Here is a 21502-nt window from a genome sequence, read left to right on the forward strand (position 1 = left end):
TGTTATATCAAGAATCAGCCCAGACTGTAGGGGGCGATATTAATATATTGATAGAAAGGTAAACACGGTGGAGTTAATCTATGGCTGTTAAAAAAGTGTATTCATGTTCAGTGACAACGTGGTCTTGATATAAAGTTGGATTATACCTCCATACTCTGGGGTCCGTATTATCCTTAAATGAAAGAATATTACATCTCCTAGTCACAATTCTATTTAAGATATCTTTAAATCTTTACAAAGTATAAGTGGCCATTTTGACATTTAATAGCTAGTCTGGATATGTATTGCAGATGAACATTCTGAATATCTGCAATTAAATTCTTACTAGGAAAAACTCCCATTTCAGATATCTGCAATCTAATTGTCAGGTGATCTATATTGCCGTTTTTTATTATCTTTTTTGATATCCAGAATTACATTCTTACAAGTAAAAATGACATGTCTTCCGCCAGTATGTTTCCCTATCGTCATCATTTCAGGTATCTACAATGGCGGTGCGATGTACAGTGAGGGAAATAAGTATTTGACCCCCTGCTGAATTCTTAAGTTGACCCATTAATAAAGAACAGAGAAGTCTGTAATTTCACTGGTATTTTTATTTAAACAGCAAAAGATAGATTATTAGCAAAACAAGCAAGTAAAAATCATTATGTAACAGTTGCAAACCAATTTCTCATTTATCTAGGGAAATAAGTATTTGATCCCCTACAAACCAGCAAGAAATTAGGTGAAGTACATGTGCACTAACACAACACAAGTAGTTCTTAATTAAGTATTAACAGATAACAAGCCATCATTGTCATTTAATGGCACTAATTTGTTAAATAGTACTCTTGGGTCACTAACCTGTCTATGTCTTCAACCTTATCACTCTGGGAAATAACAAAGAGACGTCTAAGGACACCAGAGAAAAGATTGTTGACCTTCACAAAGGTGGAATTGGCTGCATTACCATCAGCAAACAACCTGGTGAGAAGGTAACAACTGTTGGTGGAATTATTGGCAAATCAAAGAAAGACAAAATAACTGTAAATCTCCCTCAGTCTGGGGCCCCAAGGAAGATTTTATCTTATGCAGCATCACTGATCTTAAGAATGGTGAGGGCTAACCCCAGATATACATGGGAGGAGCTCGCCAATGATACCAAAGCAGCAGGGACCACAGTCACCAAGAAAACCATCGGTAACACATCCTGCCGGTACGGTTTGAAATCCTGCAGTGTTAGCAAAGTACCCCTGCTCAAGAGGGCCCATGTTCAGGCCCGTCTGAAATATGCCAGTGGACACCTGAATAATTCCAATGAGGCATGGAACAATGTTATGTGGTCAGATGAGACCAAAATTGGCATCAACTCTACTCGCTGTCTTTGGAGGAAAAAGAATACTGACTAGGAACACCATGCCTACTGTCAAACACGGAGGTGGAAGCATTATTCTTTGGGGGTGTTTTTCTGCCAAGGGCACAGGACGGCTGCACCACATCGAAGGAAAGATGGACGGGGCCATGTATCGTAAAATCTTGGATGAGAACCTCCTCCCTTCAGCCACCCCTTCAGCGGGTGGGTCTTCCAGTAAGACAACCACCCTAGGCATACGGATAAGGCAGCAAAGAAGTGATTCAAGAAGAAGCACATTATGGTCATGGGGGGCCCTAGCCAGTCTCCGGACTTTAATCCCATAGAAACCTATGGAGGGAACTCAAGCTTCGTCTATCCAAGTGACAGCCTAAAAACCTTAGATATTTGAAGGAGGTCTGCAAAGAGGAGTGGATGAAAATTCCTGATGATCTGCACACAATCCTGGTGACCAACTATAAGAAACATCAGACAGCTGTGCTTGCAAATAATGGATTTACCAGTTTTGCTCCAGTTTCATTTTTGATTTGGTCACTCGGAGGCCTCTGCTGACAGACAGACAGGTAGCGCAAGTGGCGTGTTGAGGGGCTGTCAGCTGTTTGCAGTAAGTGCATGGGACGGTCATTCATTCACAAAATGCATAATTTTCACCAGGGCATGTAAGTGGAGCTCATCGCTCACGGAGCTGTACGCTGCTCCAGCTCCCCCCACTCCCTGCCGCTTCGCTCATTATCGCCCCCCCGGGTCAATTTTAATCCCGCTCCAAGGAAATCGCTCACCACTGTCTCCAGCAACGAAAACAATCTGCATATTTTAATTTTAGCTTAAACATCAGCCTGGCATCAAAATAAATGAGCAGTCAAATCTACATTCAAGTAGAAATGGTTTATTTCTGGGTCAGTCATGCTTCAGACACTGGGTGTGAGCTGGTCTGATACAGCAGATGGAGCAAGTGATGAGGTAACGCTAATTGTGGATAGTCAGTGGACACATTTTATATTAAAACGGCCTCCTATCTACTGGTCAACAGATACCCACAATACAACTGTAGATATCTGCAATTGCATTGTTTCTAGTCATAATTCTAGCTGTTGATATCTGCAATTGCATTTTTACTAGTCATAATATGAATTGTGTATCTCTCTAATGACATTTTTACTATTAACAGTGTATTTTTGGATATTCAAAATTACATTATATATATCTGGAATGTTTTTTTTTCCTTTCGCATGTCTGAAATTAAAATTATGACTAGTAACAATTGGATTGCAGATATCTGAAATGGGAGTTTTGCTTAGTAAGAATTCAATTGCAGATATCCAGAATGAACATTCTAGATATCTGAAATATAATTGTGAATATGTGAAATTAAAAGCCCAATAGACAGGAATGACAAAAGTGATGTAATTTCTCTTAGGAAGAATGTCATTGTGGATATTTGAAATACTCTTTTTGAATAAGAGGAATTGAATTAGAGATATCTGCAGTACATGTACACACTAGGGATTAAATGTTAAATGTTTAAATGTAAAGATTTAAAGATATCTTAAATAGAATTGTGACTAGGAGAAATAAAGCTTTATATATCTTGAAATACATTTTCTACTAGTAAAAATGTAATTGTGGATATCTGTAACTGCCATTCTGACTAGTAAGAATATAATTTTAATTAGGAGAAATGATATTATGTATATCTGAAATGTAATTACGGATAGGAGTGTGACTTGATTAAATATTAAAATGGATTGCCATAGGCGTCTGACATTTCCTGATGTATTTCACATACTTGAATTCCTGCTTCGTTAGGGGACTCTGTGCTTTTTTAATATTTTATGTATCGTACAGAATAATAGAAGGCAGGCTAAAGTGCAGTTCGGCCCCAGCGAGTCTCTCAGCGCGGCGTGTCTCACAGCGCAGGGGGCAGCCAGAGAGCCGCAGACTCGGGCGGCTACATGAGTATATTGGGAATAAAATGTGTGTATTGGAGCGAGTTCTGTGTTAGTGAGTGTGTGAGGTGTGACAGTGATAATGATGGAGATGCTGGGCTTCGTAATGGGATTAATCGCTCTTCCTCTTGCCTACAGACTCCTGCCAGCTGACGCTGGACCCCAACACAGCAAACAGAGAACTGTCTCTGTCAGATGGGAACAGGAAGGTGACACGGGGGGCAGAGCAGCTATATCCTGATCATCCAGAGAGATTTGACTGCTGGTACCAGGTTCTGTGCAGAGAGAGTCTGACTGGTCGCTGTTACTGGGAGGCTGACTGGAGTGGAGGTGGAGCCTGGATAGGAGTGACTTATAAAGGAATCGGGAGGAAAGGAGTGAGTGCTGACTGTCAGCTTGGACGCAATGACAAATCATGGATGCTGCTCTGCTCTTCTGACAGTTACTCTGTCCGACACAATAATAAAGAGACTGTCATGCCCATAAAGCCCTCAGGCTCCCGCAGAGTAGGAGTGTATCTGGACTGGGCGGCTGGTACTCTGTCCTTCTACAGAGTCTCCTCTGATGGACTGACCCTCCTGTGCAGCTTCACCTCCTCATTCACTGAACGACTCTGTCCAGGGTTTCTGGTGAATATAAACTCCTCTGTGTCCCTTTGCATGCTGGGATAGTTCACTGTCGCTGCTTCTCCATGGTAAAAAGGTAAAATCTCTGCTTTTTAACCAGCATAACCCTTTTTACTCTGTCTGACGTGTGACGTATGTTAGACAAAAATAAACGACTGGGTTTGGCAAGCTAACAAACATGTAAAATAAGTGTATTTGTTTCTGATTAAAATGTAATCCTGATGAGTGGGGGGGCTTTTCCCTTCCCATATATGTACATTTTATATATTTCTGTATTTGATACCTGTATACTGACAATAAAAGCTTCCTATTCTACATAATTAATGTCCTGGTTCCGCTGTGCTCAAAGCATAGTTGAGGTAACTGAGAAACATAAATCATATAATACAATTAAATAAATACATTTTAATGCAAATGAACACAACTAACACGATTAGATTAAAAATCTATCTATCAAATCATGCGAAAAGAATCATGATGTGTTGCTCCCCCTGCTGGCTGCTTGTTTGGTGCAAACAGTAACACACATGCAAACCAATTTTTACCCCTTAGGCAGGGACGGATTACGGACCGGGCCAGCGGGGCCGCTGCCTAGGGGCCCTTGGGGTGCAGGAGGCCCATGGGGCCCCAAGCCCAAAACAATTTGCAATGCTTATCAACAATGTATTTTCGTTTGTCTATTTTAGAGGGCCTACATTCTTTGATCCTCTGCCTACAAGGGCCCCTGACCCTATAGGGAGGGCGTTTGGCTGCCAAGGGCCCTTGAATTGTGTGCAAACATTTTGCCCAGGGGCCCACACAACCCATAATCCGTCCCTGCCCTTAGGTAACCCAGACACAGACGTTTCTATTTTCAAAAGCCCACAATTGCCTCAGTTCTGTCCTGTTACTGTGACAAACACATATTTCTTTTCACTGAGGAAGACAAACACACACAGACATTTCTGTTCCTTCAGTAATATACAGATATTACTATTCCTTCATGGACACACTCACACACAACTTCCGTCCTCATGCAGAGTGATATTAATCCTATTGTCCTTTGACAGTCACAGGACTGTCACTGTTTGACAGGGGTGTTCACACATAACTCACTCACACACCTATCGGTCTCTTGCAAAATGATATCAGTTACATCACTGGCAAACTTTTCACTCACCCTTTAGGGATTTTTCTAGTCATTCTCAAACAAACGCATATGTACACATGTAAATAAATAATAAGTAAACATGTAAATGGCATCCAATGATTTATTTCAAAGGATTTGATAATATAGGATTGATTCATTTTGAAATAAATGTTTAATTATGAATATTTTATTCTGGTCTTTAAGCTTAGGGAGGGGCTGTGGCTAGTCTGAGAGTGGGGGGGCAGATTTCAGTTTGGGGGGGTAAATGTCAGAAGGGGTGAGTGTGGTCAGACAATTTTTAGGCCACTTTATTTCATCAATCTCGAGGCAAAAGCGAATCAGGGACACAGCAATAAGCAAACAGGACTGAGGGGAAAATGGGGTGGGGGGGCAGAAAGGGTCCCTATGTTACACATACAGAGGAAAGGGGGTTAAATGATGAATGTGTATTTACAGGCTGGGGGGTCAGACCACCACATGCACGCCGAGGGAGGGGGTGGGGGAGTAAGAGTGAGGGAATCAGTAGCTGTTTTTACACATACGGACATTGTCAGTAGAATCAGACATTTTGTGGAGCTGCTCTTTCACACATGTAGCACACGACTGGATGTTGTCCGTGTTGGACGTGTTCACACCTACTATAAATACTCTGACTGGTTTAGATGAGGGGTGGTGCTCAGATAGAGCATGCAGGAGGCAGGACATGATGCAAAAAGTAGGCTGTATTTCTGCAGTGGTCAGCACTGTTTCCTTGTACCTCTGGGACTGGGGTTCGAGTCTCCACCCCGGCTCAGTGTGTGTGGAGTTTGCATGTTCCTCCCATGTTGTTGTAGGGTTTCCTCAAGGTACTCCAGTTTTCCTCCCCTGATGAAAATGGGTGGTTTGAAGTCACCATACTGTCTATAGGTGTGAGTGTAAGTGTGCTTTGCAATGGGTCAGTACCCCATCACGGGCGTCTTGTACAAGCTAGAGACCTCGTTCAACAAAATGGATGAGTCTGGATTGCCTGGGAAATTCCGAGATACTTACATTCCTCCACTCCTCCCCTCCCCGACCCGGAGAGAGCGCTCCACCCTTTTCTGGTTGACGACCATGGTCTCGGATTTGGAGGTGCTGATTTTCATCCCAGCCGCTTCACACTCGGCTGCGAACTGCTCCAGTGAGAGCCGAAGGTCACGGTCCAATGAAGCCAACAGAACCACATCATCTGCAAAAAGCATATTTGTGCAAATTATTATTATTATTTAAAGAATGATTTGTACAAACAGAAATGACTTATATCACCAGCAAACAACACAGAGTGCAGCAGTTTGTCTTACGACTTCACCTGCAAATCCGCATGGGACTGAACCCTGTAGCCCCTGTATATACTTAAAACATGCTGTCAATCAAAAAGGGGTTCCGCCCTTTAGACAGCTCCTCCAATCATCATGCAGCAGCCCAGCGTTCCAGCCCACTCACTGCTCCATTCACTCCCAGAGACATTGAGCTTCCCTGCAAGTGACGATTTTGGTGCAACCTTCCAGCTTTTCTGCTGTGATAAAAGCTCTTCTGTGCCGGACAATAGAGGTCCAGTGAAGCTGCGCTTCAGGAGCTTTTAATGCTCTATGCTGCACAGAAATGTATGAGAAGAAAATCACGTCAAACAATCAACAATATTGATTTTGAATGTGTTTTAGGGCATTTTTATTAAAACCAATATAAATATCACAGTGCATATATGAGCATTTATTTTCTGACATATTAGAGAAAGTGGAGCTTAGAACAGTCGCCACTGCTGTGCTTCCATATGCAGACCTGTCATTAATTGATAATAGATTAATTTTTACTCTAAAACCTGTATCTATGGATCCTCTTCCCAGCTATGGGGTAGCCTCGGCCATCACTGTCCTGAGCTCTGCATCCCGGCCTGGCCACGGCCACTTGGGTAAACACCAGCCCCCTGTTTCTGTGTCCCCTACATCTCCTGCCCTAACATGGGGGGCGTCTCGGATCAACAGAGACCCCCCAGCACCAAATAAACCAGCTTACCACATTGGTAACCCAGATACTGGATGGGCAAGCTTCCCAAACCACCCTGCTGGCTTCCCCTCCATGAGCTTCTGCATCTCTTCCTGTCACTGTCCCAGAGAAGTATAACGGTAATCGGAATCACTGTCACTCATTTTTAATGCAGTGCGGTCTCTTCACAGAAGATCGCTTTCTGGATTATTCCACGCAAATGTGCTTTGTTATTTCCCTGCTTACCAGATGGACACAGGAATGGGCCACCACACTGTGGGCTGAAGACAGTGCGCTGCTTGATTCTGCGCACGAGTTTCCGCGCGCATTCTGCAAAGTCTTTGATCACCCACCTGTAGGGCACAGTTTGAGTGAATGGCTCTGTGATCTAAAACAGGGCACAAAATCAGGCTTGGGGTTTCTTTTTGGAATTCTACGCGATCGCAGCCAGCTTGTAGTAGGCGGCTGACTGTTTGAAAATCTTTTAGCACCATACCCTGAACCCCCGATCTCCAGGACAAGCTCGCCTTGCGAGGAGAGACCCACTGCTTCAAGGACTATGTCAGATTGTCTATTTCCCTTGATAACACAGGGCAGGATTGCCGTCACCACCGAGCTAAGTCCGAGGCTCAGCAAGCTACTTCCTCTGCTCCCACTGAAAGGTCCAAACGCTTGCACTCGGTCGCTCTCTGCTGAACTTTGATCAGTTGACTACAGGGAACAATGTACACTCCTTGGATTTTCAGATTATTTTTGTTTGCCATAGTTATTTTTATATTGCGTCCATTTAAAGTGCAATGGGCAATACACTAAGGGGTTAACAGCTCTGAAACCGAATGAGACAGCCTTGTCATATGGAATGTCCCTCCATCAGTGGACTCTGGAGGACAATGCAAACCCCTTAGATTTTCAGAATAACTTTCAAACAGTTATTAATACATTGTATCCATATTACATGCTGTGATGATCCGTGCGCAATCGGGGAGCGGGGAAGCAAATCCGGGAGACGGGAATAACAAAACGGGATTTTATTCAGGAAGCGGAGAGCAACACAGCACACACGTTAATGACGGATATGGGGAAAACAGACTCTGATACACAGAACATATCAGATCGATGGAAAACAGCTGGGCGCAATGGGGGAAGCAAACGTGGTGGATCAGGGGGGCGTGGCGCACACGAGGACTGGACGCGCAGGTCATGACACACACTGTACAACATTTATTGTCAAATTTACAGTAACTTACTGGCAACAATAGCCCAGTAGTTGCTGTACTTAATAACACAGTAAAATTACCGTAAACCCAAGTACAGTAGTTTTTAAGCATGCTGTATTTTACACAGTATTTTACTGTTTTTTGGAGTACAGCATTATATCGTTACTGTAATTCATTTTACAGTACTACTGCACAACCCATAGCATGTACCGTATATTATAATAGTTATTTAGTAAAATAATGCAAATGACAATCTGCACAGAAAGCTGAAAGTTTATTGTGAAATTTGAACAATAACACAGTAGTGCTGACACAGAACAACAAAATTGCAGCATTAGAGATGAGGTGCAGGGTGAAAGTGCATGATGAGGGGCAGATGTGGAGGATGGTGGTAGGTGGTGGCATCATGTGGAGCAGAGACCCCAAGACATATGATGGTCCTGCAAGAAAAAATATGAAAAATTCAGCTAAAATCCCCAACTCACATTATCAAGTCACATTTGAGTGAATAGAATAGTGAATATATATATATATATATATATATATATATATATATATATATATATATATATATTAAAAAATACTCTTACCTTAATGATTTTTCCAATCATAGTCTGTGAAGTCCCTGATAAATGAGGCGACGTGCGGATTCAGGGCCATTGTCTTCCTCTGCACAGTCTTGCCACTCCTCTTGCTCACATGAAACCTGGATGTGCACTTTGAATTCTCAGGGTTTATCCGTACGAGAAACCTGTAAATATAAAAATATATATTCCAGCTACAACACAAAGAATTGTGTGCGTGAGAACTGAAGCCCATACAAATAAACAGCGGCGGAGCCAAGTACATGTGATGAACAGTATTTTACCTCTGGATGAATTCCAGTGTTGTTGCTGCCTCTCCTTCATACTCCATGTTAAATACATAATATGCTGCAAATAGGACAGCCAGGGCACAGGTGAAGTCCAGCTGTAGATGAGTGGCTTCTATGACCAACTTTCCCTCCATGGCCAGCATCCATTTTCTTGATGCCAGAATGGAATCTCCTAGAAAGACATAATCTGTCACAATTGTTTCCAAAACGTGAAACAAAATGTCTAGTCCAGTGATTGTGTAAGTCAGGTATAGCAGTTTCACCCAGTAGGATTATCCTTGGTGTGTTGGGCAGGGACAGCTGGGTCCCCACATCTGCCTGGGGGGTAGTGACCTATATGAAGAAAAGTAAATAAAATGAAAAATTATTTGCTCTGAGGTTATGCATACTGGAAAGGCAAATATTAAGAATTAGGATAAAGAGGCCTTCACACATTCAGCAGGAATTGCACGTTTGCCATGCATCCTTCACCCTAAAAAGTAAATGATTTGTTATTCCCAAACCTACAAAAATCTATAGACTGTCTGGACTGTGCCCTAATCTCTCTACAATGAAATACTAAAGTCAAACTTGTCCTGCAAGATAACATATATTCAGGTTAATATAATAAAACAGCTTCCTACATCAGCCAGAAGGAAAATGGAATCTTCTCTGTCCTTGAAGAAGGCCATCATCACCAAGATGAGAGCAAGGCTGAGGTCCACATCTTCAGGTTGCCTTTCAAGGTCAGCGAGGACTGTCCTCACCTCTTTCTTCCAGCGCAGGAGCTGACCCTTGAAAAACTGGAGTACCCTTCTTCCTTTCCCAGCAATGGACTCCTCAAGTCTTGATTCCAGTTCAATTCCTGTAAGCGTACTAAAATGCTGCATCAGGAACCTCTTCATAAACAGGAACGGCCACTCAGTCTTTAGTTGTTGCATGTTAAGTGCATGCCATAGGACCAATGCACTAAAGGGTTAATAGCTCTGAAACCAAATGAGACAGCCGTGTCCTATGAAATGTGCATTGAACAGGGGAATTTGGGGGACAATGCACGCTAATCGCTCTGTGTCATAAAGCTGTCAAAGTCCTAGGCTCATTGCGAAGTATTGTTGCCATTGTTCTAATGTGCCATACCGAGCAATTTTCTGTCTCTTGTTTTCCCCGATCGCCCTGCCTGCTGTATCCTGCCCTGCTGTTCCGCCTGCCCTGCCTGTCTCGCCTGTTCCATCCACCCACCTTCTTCTGCCTGCCCTACCTGCCTGCTCCATCCTTCCCTGCTCCTCCATCTGTTTCGTGTCCCCCTTCCAATCCTCTTGTCCCGTCACTCCACGTAGGACTGTCATTCCTGGACACCAACCATTGCCTGCCCTACAACCATGACTTTGGATCCTCAGTTTAACCCTGTTTGTTTCTGGTTCGATCATTAAACCAGCTGGACACTGCATTACGGGGTCTGTCCCCTCTGTCGTGGCCGTACACCACAGTATCCATATTACATGGCATAGGGGCAATGCACTAAAGAGTTAATAGCTCAGAAACCAAATGAGACAGTCATGGTTGAAGGAATGATGATGCTTAAATGACGAGATATTGTTAAACGATAAGAAAATGTATAAAAATTGGTGTAGAACAATACTGGACACACTTTAAGTGTGCAGCCTTGGTTGTAACTTCATTATTCCAATAAAGACTGAATTTAGATCTACATGAGCGGCTTCTGACTTATAGAGAAAACCACAACGGTTTCTGCCCAGAATAGGTCTGGGTGTGCAGGTCTGTCTGCATTGGGGACAGCTATAAACTGGAAAATCCTCCTGATCCCAACAGCTATCGGGAATAATAGTATGCCTATAATATGACTGAATTTTGGTGGTGGGGCTGCCCTTTAATTAGCTTGTACTTTGATTACTTTGATTACTTTTGATGTGTGCTGTTTTAGTGAGAGACTCTTTGCCATGTGCAGATGGGACATGCGCTGTGTGCGTTAAAACACGTTAGCGACCTGTGCGCAGTCGGGAAATGGGGGGGGGGGGGGGGGGGAACACACGCATCGCCCTGCATATTACTGCCCCTTCAGTGATACACACAGATGGCACTGGACCTCCATATAACAAGAGAGGGTGAGGGAGCCCTGGATTACTGTCCCGTGCATTTGGAAACAGGATGTACTTGAGACCAGTTAAGCGTGAGAGATATTTAGTTTTCCGTCGATTTTTCTTTAGGATATTAAGCAACTTTACGCTTCCTGCGATTTTCAGCTTCTAATGTATTAAAATCATTCAGCACTGATTCGCAATAGAAAATGTAATAATTTAAAACCGCCCGTAATCCTGCACAAACAAAAAAAGTATTGGAAATAGAAAGAGGGACCTGTGTAAAGCAGCTCTAAGACGGCTACGGTGAATAATGAATCGTTATTAAAATAATGCATTTTATATTTTAAGTATGTTAATGATTTAAGTGTCACTGCAGTATCGCGATTTATATGTACAAATATAACGCAAAATGTGCGTCATGACAGAATCAGGTGGCGGCGGGAGCTTGTCCCCTTTCTCTTATTGTTACTTGTTACTAAGTGACATGGATCGCTCCCGCGTTTGGCATGAAGGTGATTATTTACTGCTGTGTGTAAATGAAAGTGAAAGTATTTTAATACTGTCTCCATTTTGTCAAGAAACACGGATACGATTCTGGAATAATAAAAAGACATTTTGTAATGCAAGGTAAGATTATAGTTAACAGGTAAAGTTATTAAAATAATCATGTAAAACACTTACAGTATATACAGTGGCGGCGCCAGTGATTTAATGTTACAGGTACTATGGGGAAGCTGGATTATTACCTGGTGCAGGTGTGAGAGGGAGCAGAAACGTGAACTGTCTGGTTTGACAAGCACTGTACTTGGTCCTTTTCCACAGTATTCGAAAACCTGTGGGGTGTTCCGTTCGGATCATTTCGCCGATCGGGGGCCAAATTTTCGTACTTGAATATGAGTGTCTGATGCTGTTGCCAAGTTATAATAATTCGACGGAAATAATAATAAGACGCTTATAATAATCCACTCACGGGTCGCGTTATTTTGAAGTTGTTCATATTTTGTCTCCATTTTGCCCAGAAACACGAATAATATTCTGGAATAATACAAGGATATTCTATATTGCAAGGTAAGATTTTACGGTAACACTTAACTATGAGGGGATACTCGCCTCAGTTCCTACTGAAGTACAAATCATGAATAAATTATAAACAAACGCGATTCATTAATAATGGACATATATGACGTCAGTATTTCACTTGTGCTATCCATTACGTGTTCCCTCAGTAGGTCCTTGAGTAGTTCACTAAGATTTACAGAATTCATAGATAGTACCAGGTACAGTATAAATGCTTAAATGATGCGTCACAATTCGCTAACGATGAACGAACATGAGATCAGTATTTCACATCTGTTATCCATTATTTTTTTCCTACAGTACTTCCTTTAGTGGTTTCTTCAGTATTTCATAAAGGTTTACAGAATTAGCAGATATAGTGACAAATGTAGTACTTTATTGAGAGAAAAGATATATGACAGTTCATTTTGGATTAACAAACATATTGTCACGATCGCTGGCGGACAAAGCTGCGATCGCGGGGAAGGGCGTGAAAGGAGCAGGCAGGCAAGCGGGATACGGGGAAAACGGGGGTTTAATAAAGTGACGGGGAGCAGGAGACATGTAACGCCAACTAACATCAATGACAGACAATGCTAACAGGTAAGACCAGGACTTAAAACCAGACAAGACTAATCAAAGTAATCAGATACAGCTGGGTACAATCAAGGAAATACACGTGGGAAGGCAGGGGGCGTGGCACACACGAGGAGCGGACGAGCCGGGCATGACACATATCAGTTTAATAATCCAATACCACATTATTTTTGTCCCCTCACGTAAAGTGTTACTAATTTTAGTGAAATTTAGTGTTACTAATGAATAGACCCAATAGTAACATAAGCATGTACAGTATGACACACTTACATGCAGTGACGGTGCCAGTGATTTAATGTTGCAGGTGTTATATAGGAGCTGGATTAAGTATTGTGGGTGTCATACACTGCTACTCAAACCAGTGCGGGGTGGCTAAACAGCTGACAAATATTATAAATAAATAAGATATACATAGAACATAGACATATACCCTTCGTGTTCACACAGGCTCCAGCAGGAGTCATCTGGTCTTGATCGGTACAAGAATGGAGGGAGATGCTTCTGAAATGACCCCCCCTGCGGAGTGTAAAACAAAGGGAATTGTAAGGTAAGACAGAACCTGTGTGTTTGTACTGCTTTACGAACAGAAACTAAACCATATTTCCAGCATTTTCAAAGACAGAGTAATCAGTTTCAACTTAATATACTTCCTTGCGGCTTTGCAGATTATGGGGAACTCAGCAAAATATACTGTATTGTGGGGTTCTCCATTTAAGGCTAAATTTATGGACCCCCACCAAGGGAATAAATTGTCATTGTTGCGATGACATCTATGTTTGTATTGACTATCTGAGGGGACAGTATTTTTCGAAAATAGGTATTCTCAAAAATGTGGCATTGAGTGTTTTTAATTCTAATCAGTATCAGTTATGCAAAATGACAGTGATCACAGGAGTAAAATGAACAGGAATAAGACAGGAACACTGTCAGGGTCATGTTGTGAAGAACATTGTGATTTATGGTAAAATGACTGTTACAGCCCACTAGCATGCATGTCTCTTTGGGTCTATAGTCAGGCCGTAATATAAAAGCAGAAAGGGCTCCTAACCAGGGCTGGCTCAGTGTGGAACACGTTAATACGTGTAGATTAATAAAAAGACCTCGACATCTTCTTATTCTTTGTACAATCAGCCAGTTCTTTTACGAATTGAAATTAAGAATAATATTGTAAGTCTGGCTATCATTATTTAATTAAAATTATGCACTGGCCGGCTGTTTAAGCCGCTATAGGTATAGAGGCGGGCATTAGGACCACGGCGGAAGCTACACGTCGCTGCTTCTTAGCGAGTAGCAACGTTTATCCAAAGTTCAACAGAAAGAAGCGGCCAGATAATTTAATTATCGGAGACTGTGAGTAGGTATCAATAACTGTTAATTGCTTAACTTTACTTATATTTCCTTATTAAGACTGGTTAAGGGAAATGACGTTGTTGGCTATTTTAAGACTAATTTAGACTAACTTGGCCGCATAATGCTGCTGTTATAATTGGTTATTGTGATCAAAAACTGTACAACAACAAAAACAGGGACACTTACCATTAAGTGGATATATTTGTATGACAGCAAAATCAGGGACACTGAAGTTCAGCTTATATACCAGATGGACATACGAAAGTATTCTGAAAGATTGAGGGAGAAGCAGGGGGGTGGCAGGGGAGCTGATGCTGAGGGAGCATGCGTGATTAAGACTGGTGGAGGTTTACAATTAAAGAGATTATTTGTTTAGTTGTTGTCGTTTCTTCAACTTAATTTTCTGCATTTACTGGCTATTGGCTAATAAACAAACAAGGATGTTGCCTAAATGTAAGACTGAGTACATAAGCATATAGACGAAAATATATTTTAACAACAGTCATACATAATGCACATATAAAAAAGGTAAACATCCAAAGGACTTAGGAAACCAAAGGCAGGGAATCTTCCAGAGAGGCCAGTGAAATAAAGTGAGCCAGATAACAGCATAATTGCTGTACATGAGATAGTAAAATAAAGAAGCCTTTTTAGGTTTGGTGAAAAATTTTCAGCCCTCTACACGCACTAATTCCTTCCTACAACCCTGGGGGCTAAAGTGTAGATTGAAGCAGATTGAAGTAGATTGCAAAGAAATAAATTAATATTTAACAAATACATCAATAAACAAGTAAAAGGCAACAACAGGCAAATCTAGCAACAGAGGTTGCAACGGTGATACTAAGCGTTTTGTTTTGGAATCTTAATTTTAGGTGAGACAATGTATTTCACATTAAAGCTAACTGTAAACAAGTATGTTTGCATCAAGAGCTTCACAGCATATGAAAGTACAGGAAGGCAGAGCAGGAGGTTAAACAGCTGAAGGTCTAATGTGACCCTGTCCACATTATATGAATTATATTTATATAATGAGGATCTTTCCTCTCACTGTCCACAGTGTCCTGTTGGAGAGAGCAGGCTCACCTGTACACAGCTGTGTTTCCATGAAGAGTGACAGGTCAATGGGGAAACCAATCCACTTCAGAGAGGGACCATTTCCTACAGATCAAAGGTAAACATGCATTTAAACCAACACTGTAACACTAAGATTCTCTGTCAAAAGGCACACAGGCAGACACACGCAATGAGGAAAAAAATTTGTAATGAATGCATAATTGTTTTACTTTTTCAAATCCCATTGTCTCTGAGAATTTAGACAGAAGTTCTGACATGTATTCTATATAAATTACACCTGAGGTAAAAGGCTGAGGATCACTGTAAAGACTGACTTCCAGGGAGCTGGAATTGGAAGTTAATTAAAAGTACATTTTAAATTTCAATCTTCAGCATAAAGCTGGAGAAAAGCAGGCCCACTTGCACACTGTTGTATATCGATTAAGAAAGACTGGACAATAGATTGTCCTCTTCTGGGATGGACGTTTCTGCTTTGATAAAACATAAATTCATTCTTATGGACTCATTAGATTTGCTCAGATTGAGGTTTCAGTTTCAACACGTTTAATGGACCAGGCTTCTTCTTCTTCTTCTTCTCCTTCGGCTTCCATCTGCTCCCGTTGTGCATCACCACAGATCATCCGTCTCCATCTCACTCTGTCCTCTGCATCTTCTTCTGTCTCTCCAACCACATCCCTCCCTCCCCACATCCACATACTTCCTCTTCCCTCTCATTTATGCTCCATCTTGCTCCTACTGACTTTCATTCCCCTTCTCATCATTGGATCCTTCCACCTCTCCAGGCTCGTCTCAATCTGCTCCCTCCTCTCACTACAGATCACACTGTCATCTGTGAACATCATAGTCCATGGGGTCTCCTGTCTGATCACATTCCTCAGCCTGTCAGCAAATAATTAATTACTATACCTTAAGTCGTCCGACAAAAAAAAGCAATTGCTTTCTCTACCAAAGGTGATATATACATTGGTGCTGACTCGAGGTGCGAATAAATGTGACATTTATGTGATGCTCAATGAAACTGTCTTGACGTGAGGGGATGGAGCAGGAACAGAAGAGGAGAAGGCCGGGGAGTCGGGGAAATGAGGGCTTTATTGTCGGGGACACATAAAACAAAAGATGGACGGCAAACCAGCATGAAAGAGCAGGAACAGACAGGCCGGGCAGATCAGGAACAAGAATGGAACAGGCAGGAACATCTAATACAGGTACTGTATAGGCAGGTCAGGAACATACAGTAAGGCACGGGCTGGTCAGGAACATGAAGTCCTGGCTCGTTCGTATGTCTGAAAGTTCGGAAGTAGAGAAGCATCGGTATATGAATAAAAAGACAAAATAAATTAAATATTCTTGTGTATTGGTCAAATATTATAAGAATTATTAATTACAGAAGGAAAAAATAACAAATGAAAAGAAATAGATCACATCTATAGGTGTCCTCAAATTCCTTCCAAAGAAAAGGAAAAAGAAAAATGTAAATGAAATAAATGAAAGTGCATGCTCACCCCCCCCCCCCCCACCCCCCACCCCACAATAAGTCCTTAGCTTAGCAGTAAATCTGTTACGTCCTTTACGTAAATCATAAAGGGTCCCCATATTTTTTCAAACACTTTCTTTCCTTATAGTATTTTTCCTTATATTATTTTTTCTTATGGAAAATTGCATATTCAATTGCAACATGTACCTAATCCCAGTTGCAATGGAAGGGTGTTCCTTTGGCTTCAGCACATTTAGTACATTTGTCTGGTATGTTTTATTTGTATTGATTTAACTTTACAGGTGTTACATACAGTATGTCCTCATTAACTAATTATTCTGTATCAAATCCTCCTAGGTTACAGGGCCCAGGGTTGTCCCCCCATCCCAGTTCTGCCCCTTGATAGTTATGGTAATTAAGTTGAAATTTGTTTGAAATCATGTTAAACAGTTTACAAAAAATAACTTGTTACTGAGTAACTGAGAGCTACATGCCAAACCGTCTCTCCTGGCTGCTACCTGCTGTCTCTCTGTGCTGCCACTAGATGTCACTGCTTCTCTTATACTGTCATAAGCAAGCTGATGTCAGGAAGCCGCCCTAATGAAATAAGCTCAGAATGTGGATGGCAGTTACATCTATTTAAATACAAATGTAGGTTATTATTCCCCAAGCAGCAGCAGTGGTGGTCAGTGTCAGTGCAGGACCTTTGTCTTTCCATAAAATGCCTATTTTAGCGGCGGCACAGAGGGCAGCGCTGTGGCTTCACCCCCCCAGTGTTGGAGGCTGAGCCCCCTGTCTGTCTGCAGCTGCACGCTCTCCCTCTATCACATGGGTTTCCTCCTGCCGTCCAAAAACACGTGTTTAGGCTACTTTCTAAATTCCTCATGACATATGACAGCCTCTGTGTGTCTGTGCCCTGTGATGGACTAGAATCCCCCCCCCCCCCAGGGTGAATCTGTATCCTAAGCCTTCTGCTGTCTAAAATAGACCCCCCACCCTGCCCCACCCCCAAAACCGGGATAAGTCGCCGGAGGATGGATGGATTAATGGATGGATATGTGTGTTTTATTCACAGGGCCAGAGTGAATAGATGTAATTCACACCCACATAAAGGAGACTTATCATCCATCTTCAAGGTGCATTTATTACTTAAGTATCTTTTCTAAAATTTCATTTAAATTGACATACATCTTCTATAGATGTACAGTAGGCAGTTCATTCTGTCAAAGAGATGATATTTACAGCTAATTCTGCGTTCCATTTACCTTGGAGGTGGGAAGTCGGAGCTGGGAATGACGTCACATTCAAGCTAACCTCAAATTCAAATGGCTATTCATTTTGCAATTGGCAATTCAGTATTCAATCAGAGCATGCGTTTGTCATTTCAGTACTTAACCTGAGCATGTAATTTGTGCAATTCAATGTGCAAAGTGCTTATGCAGTCCATAATTCATTTCACCAATGGCAATTCACTTTAAGGATTGCATAAGCACTTTGCAAAATGTATTTTCAAATTACAGTAAAACCTCGGATTGCGAGCATAATTCGTCCCGGAAACGTGCACGTAATCCAAAGCACTCATATATCAAAGCGAATTTTCCCTTTATAAATAATGGAAACTCAGATGATTCGTCCAATAACCGAAAAAAATTAATATAAAATGATTAATCCAAAATATAAAGTATGACTTTCACTATAACGGAATCACTACTATCTGTTGGTTCACTGGAATATTTTTGTTTTTGTGTGACTTTAACAAAGAACCTATCCAATGACAGCCGCTTTTGCCTCCTTTTCGATTTCGCGGAAATGTGGATACTACATTGTCGTGAAACAGATTCATCGCTTGCACTGCTACGCCCTTATTTGGGTGGTGCTTTAAATTTCTACTAAAATGACTACGAGTGAGGCATGCCGACTGAGACAGAGCATGGGAGACGATTACCAACAATCCCGCAGCGAGGGAGGGAGGGAGAGAGAGAGAGAGAGACCATCGGCTCAGTTGTGATCATGTGATGGTCGGTAGACAAAGCGTATACGTAATACTCGTTTTGCAAACCTTGCTCGTTTATCAAATTAAAATTTAAAAACAAAAAAACAATTTAAAATATTTTGCTCGTCTTGAAAAAAACCTCGCCAACCAAGTAACTCAATATCCGAGGTTTCACTGTACATGTTCAGATTAAATATTGAAATGACAAACGCATACTCTGATTGAATATTGAATTGCCAATTGCACTGTACGCAGCAAGTCGGAAAGCCATTTAACTAAACCAGGGACCTTTTTCAAAAAGCAAGTTTTCTTGCTTAGCCGAATAACTTGTCAGATTTAATGTGCCTCAATTTAAAAGGCCTTTATCTTTGTTCACTTGCATTTAGCCCAGACTACCTTACATCTGACAAGTTATCTGGCATAAACAAGAAATTTTGCTTTTTGAATCAGGTCCCAGTTCTATCCAGATTAATTCTAAATCATTGTTAGCAATAACAGTTGATAAATTATGTGTTATTTTGCTCATAAAAGAATCATAGCAACACATCAACAGATAGCGGTTAAACAGTACTGTGTGTACAACCAATTTTATGAGCCACAAATAAGTAACTGCTAATAAACATTATAAAACTACAACTTAAACTTCTGTTGATAAAGGCTGCAGCCATGTTGAATTCTGAGGTCGGGGTTTTGTAGTTTCCCCCGACTTCACGAAATTCTGACTTCAGCGGGCGTTCCAGGTGGGCGTTTCCCATTAGCAGCATCTGAAGACCTGAAGATCTCATCTGATGAATTTCTTCAGATCAAACACATCCAGCTCTTTATCTGACACCAAGTTACAATTTCAAATGAAACACAGCTTAATTCACAAGTGAAATTATAAAAAGATGCCAGGAGTGATAATAATGGTGCTGTAACTTCATTTCAGTTACTGGAGAAAAAAGCTCAAACGTTTCTGAAGGATGAGCTGATGAAATTCAAAAGGTACCTGGATCAGAATGACCCAGAATGCTCTGAGCCTCAGCTGGAGGAGGACAATGACCTGGACAGTGATGGTCAGATGCAGAAGACCTGTGGTAGAGAGGGAGCTCTGAAGATCACACTGTACATCCTGAGGACCATGGAGCAAAATGATCTCGCTGACATTCTGGAGAAGAGTAAGAGCTGTACCTTATTCAGTGTGTGTTTGGTTTGCCACAGAAACATAGTTTATGGAAAAATGTGTATTAAATTTAACTTTATCATTTAATATAATTGGATTTAATTTGATATGCTGTATATGAGTTTAAAAAACATTTTTGTCTCATTGCATTTCAGGGCATCTTCTGTTGCAATGTCAGCAAAGAATCAAATGTAACCTGAAGCAGAAATTTGAGTGTGTATTTGAGGGGAAAGCTAAGGAAGGACAGCCAACACTTCTCAAAGAGATTTACACAGAACTCTACATAACTGAAGGGGGAGCTGGAGGAGTCAATGATGAACATGAAGTGAGACAGATTGAAACAGCATCCAAGAAAAGTGTAACAGAAGATACTACAGTGAAGTGCAATGATATATTTAAACCCTTATATGGGCGTGTGACACCTATCAGAACTGTACTCACTAAAGGGGTCGCAGGTATCGGGAAAACAGTCACTGTGCAGAAAGTTATTCTTGACTGGGCAGAAGGAAAAGCAAACCAGGACATTCACTTCATATTTGCTCTTCCTTTCCGGGAACTGAATATGATTAAGGATGAATACAGTCTGATTGATCTGCTTCACCACTTTGTCCCAGAACTGAAATCACTTGAATCCACTGAGCTGTATAGGTACAAAGTTTTGCTGATCTTTGATGGTCTGGATGAGTGTCACCTTCCTCTAGATTTTCAGAACAATGAGAGCTGGTTTGATGTAACAAAGAAAACATCACTGGATGTGCTGTTGACTAACCTCATCAAGGAGAATCTGCTTCCATCCGCTCTCCTCTGGATAACCTCCCGGCCAGCAGCAGCCAATCAGATACCTCCTGAGTGTGTCCACCAGGTGACAGAGATACGAGGGTTCAGTGATGCCCAGAAGGAAGAGTATTTCAGGAAGAGATTTAGTGATCAGAGCCTGGCTAGCAGGATTATCACACATGTGAAATCATCAAGGAGCCTCTTCATCATGTGCCACATACCTGTGTTCTGCTGGATTTCAGCCACTGTTCTTCAGAGTCTGTTTAGTGAGTCTGACAGTGGAGAAATTCCAAGGACTCTGACTGAAATGTACACACACTTCCTGATCTTTCAGGCAAGTTTAAAAAATGACAAGTATATTGAAAAACATAAAATCAAGCTTAAGGAATGCACTAAATCTGGGAAGGAATTCCTTTTAAAACTTGGTAAACTAGCTTTTCATAACCTCGAGAAAGGCAATCTCATATTTTATAAGCAAGATCTGACAAAGAATGGCATTGATATCACAGAGGCTTCAGTTTACTCTGGAATGTGCACAGAAGTCTTTAAAGAGGAGTATGGGTTGTACCAGGAGAAGGTGTACTGCTTTGTGCATCTGAGCATCCAGGAGTATCTCGCTGCTTTATACATGTTTCTGTCAAACTCATCAGCTGACCTGCTGAAGACTGCAGTGGATGAAGCATTAAAGAGCAAGAATGGGCACTTGGACCTCTACCTCCGCTTCCTCCTTGGCCTCTCAACAGACTCCAGTAAGAGTCTGTTAAAAAGGCTACTTAGCCAGACAAGAACCAGCT

General features: G+C 41.6%; 2 protein-coding genes and 1 long non-coding RNA gene across 5 annotated transcripts in view; 1 reads left to right on the plus strand and 2 right to left on the minus strand.

Annotated features, from left to right (window-relative positions):
• The window catches only part of LOC125724024 (NACHT, LRR and PYD domains-containing protein 12-like), a 593671-nt gene that overhangs the window by 297896 nt on the left and 274273 nt on the right, over positions 1–21502 (plus strand). The window lies entirely within an intron of this gene.
• LOC125724087 (uncharacterized) overlaps positions 1–21502 on the minus strand; it is a 198776-nt gene that overhangs the window by 95666 nt on the left and 81608 nt on the right. The window contains exon 2 of the long non-coding RNA XR_007387131.1: positions 20930–21153. This is a non-coding gene — a long non-coding RNA (uncharacterized LOC125724087). The remainder of the gene's footprint in view (positions 1–20929; positions 21154–21502) is intronic.
• On the minus strand, positions 8535–12235 carry LOC125724070 (uncharacterized). 3 transcript variants are annotated; one of them, XM_049001021.1, is made up of 6 exons: positions 11972–12235; positions 9771–9991; positions 9411–9480; positions 9142–9319; positions 8864–9024; positions 8535–8713 (listed from the first exon to the last, which is right to left on the minus strand). In XM_049001021.1, exons 1-5 carry the CDS (start codon positions 12081–12083, stop codon positions 8865–8867), a joined length of 741 nt encoding a protein of 246 aa, XP_048856978.1. In that variant the 5' UTR covers positions 12084–12235; the 3' UTR covers positions 8535–8713; position 8864. The 3 variants fall into 3 exon arrangements, with proteins under 3 accessions (XP_048856978.1, XP_048856980.1, XP_048856979.1); XM_049001023.1 differs by having other exon boundaries at positions 9771–10112; XM_049001022.1 differs by lacking the exon at positions 11972–12235 and having other exon boundaries at positions 9771–10895.

Source organism: Brienomyrus brachyistius, unplaced genomic scaffold, assembly GCF_023856365.1.
Source record: "Brienomyrus brachyistius isolate T26 unplaced genomic scaffold, BBRACH_0.4 scaffold54, whole genome shotgun sequence".
Lineage (NCBI taxonomy): Eukaryota > Metazoa > Chordata > Actinopteri > Osteoglossiformes > Mormyridae > Brienomyrus > Brienomyrus brachyistius.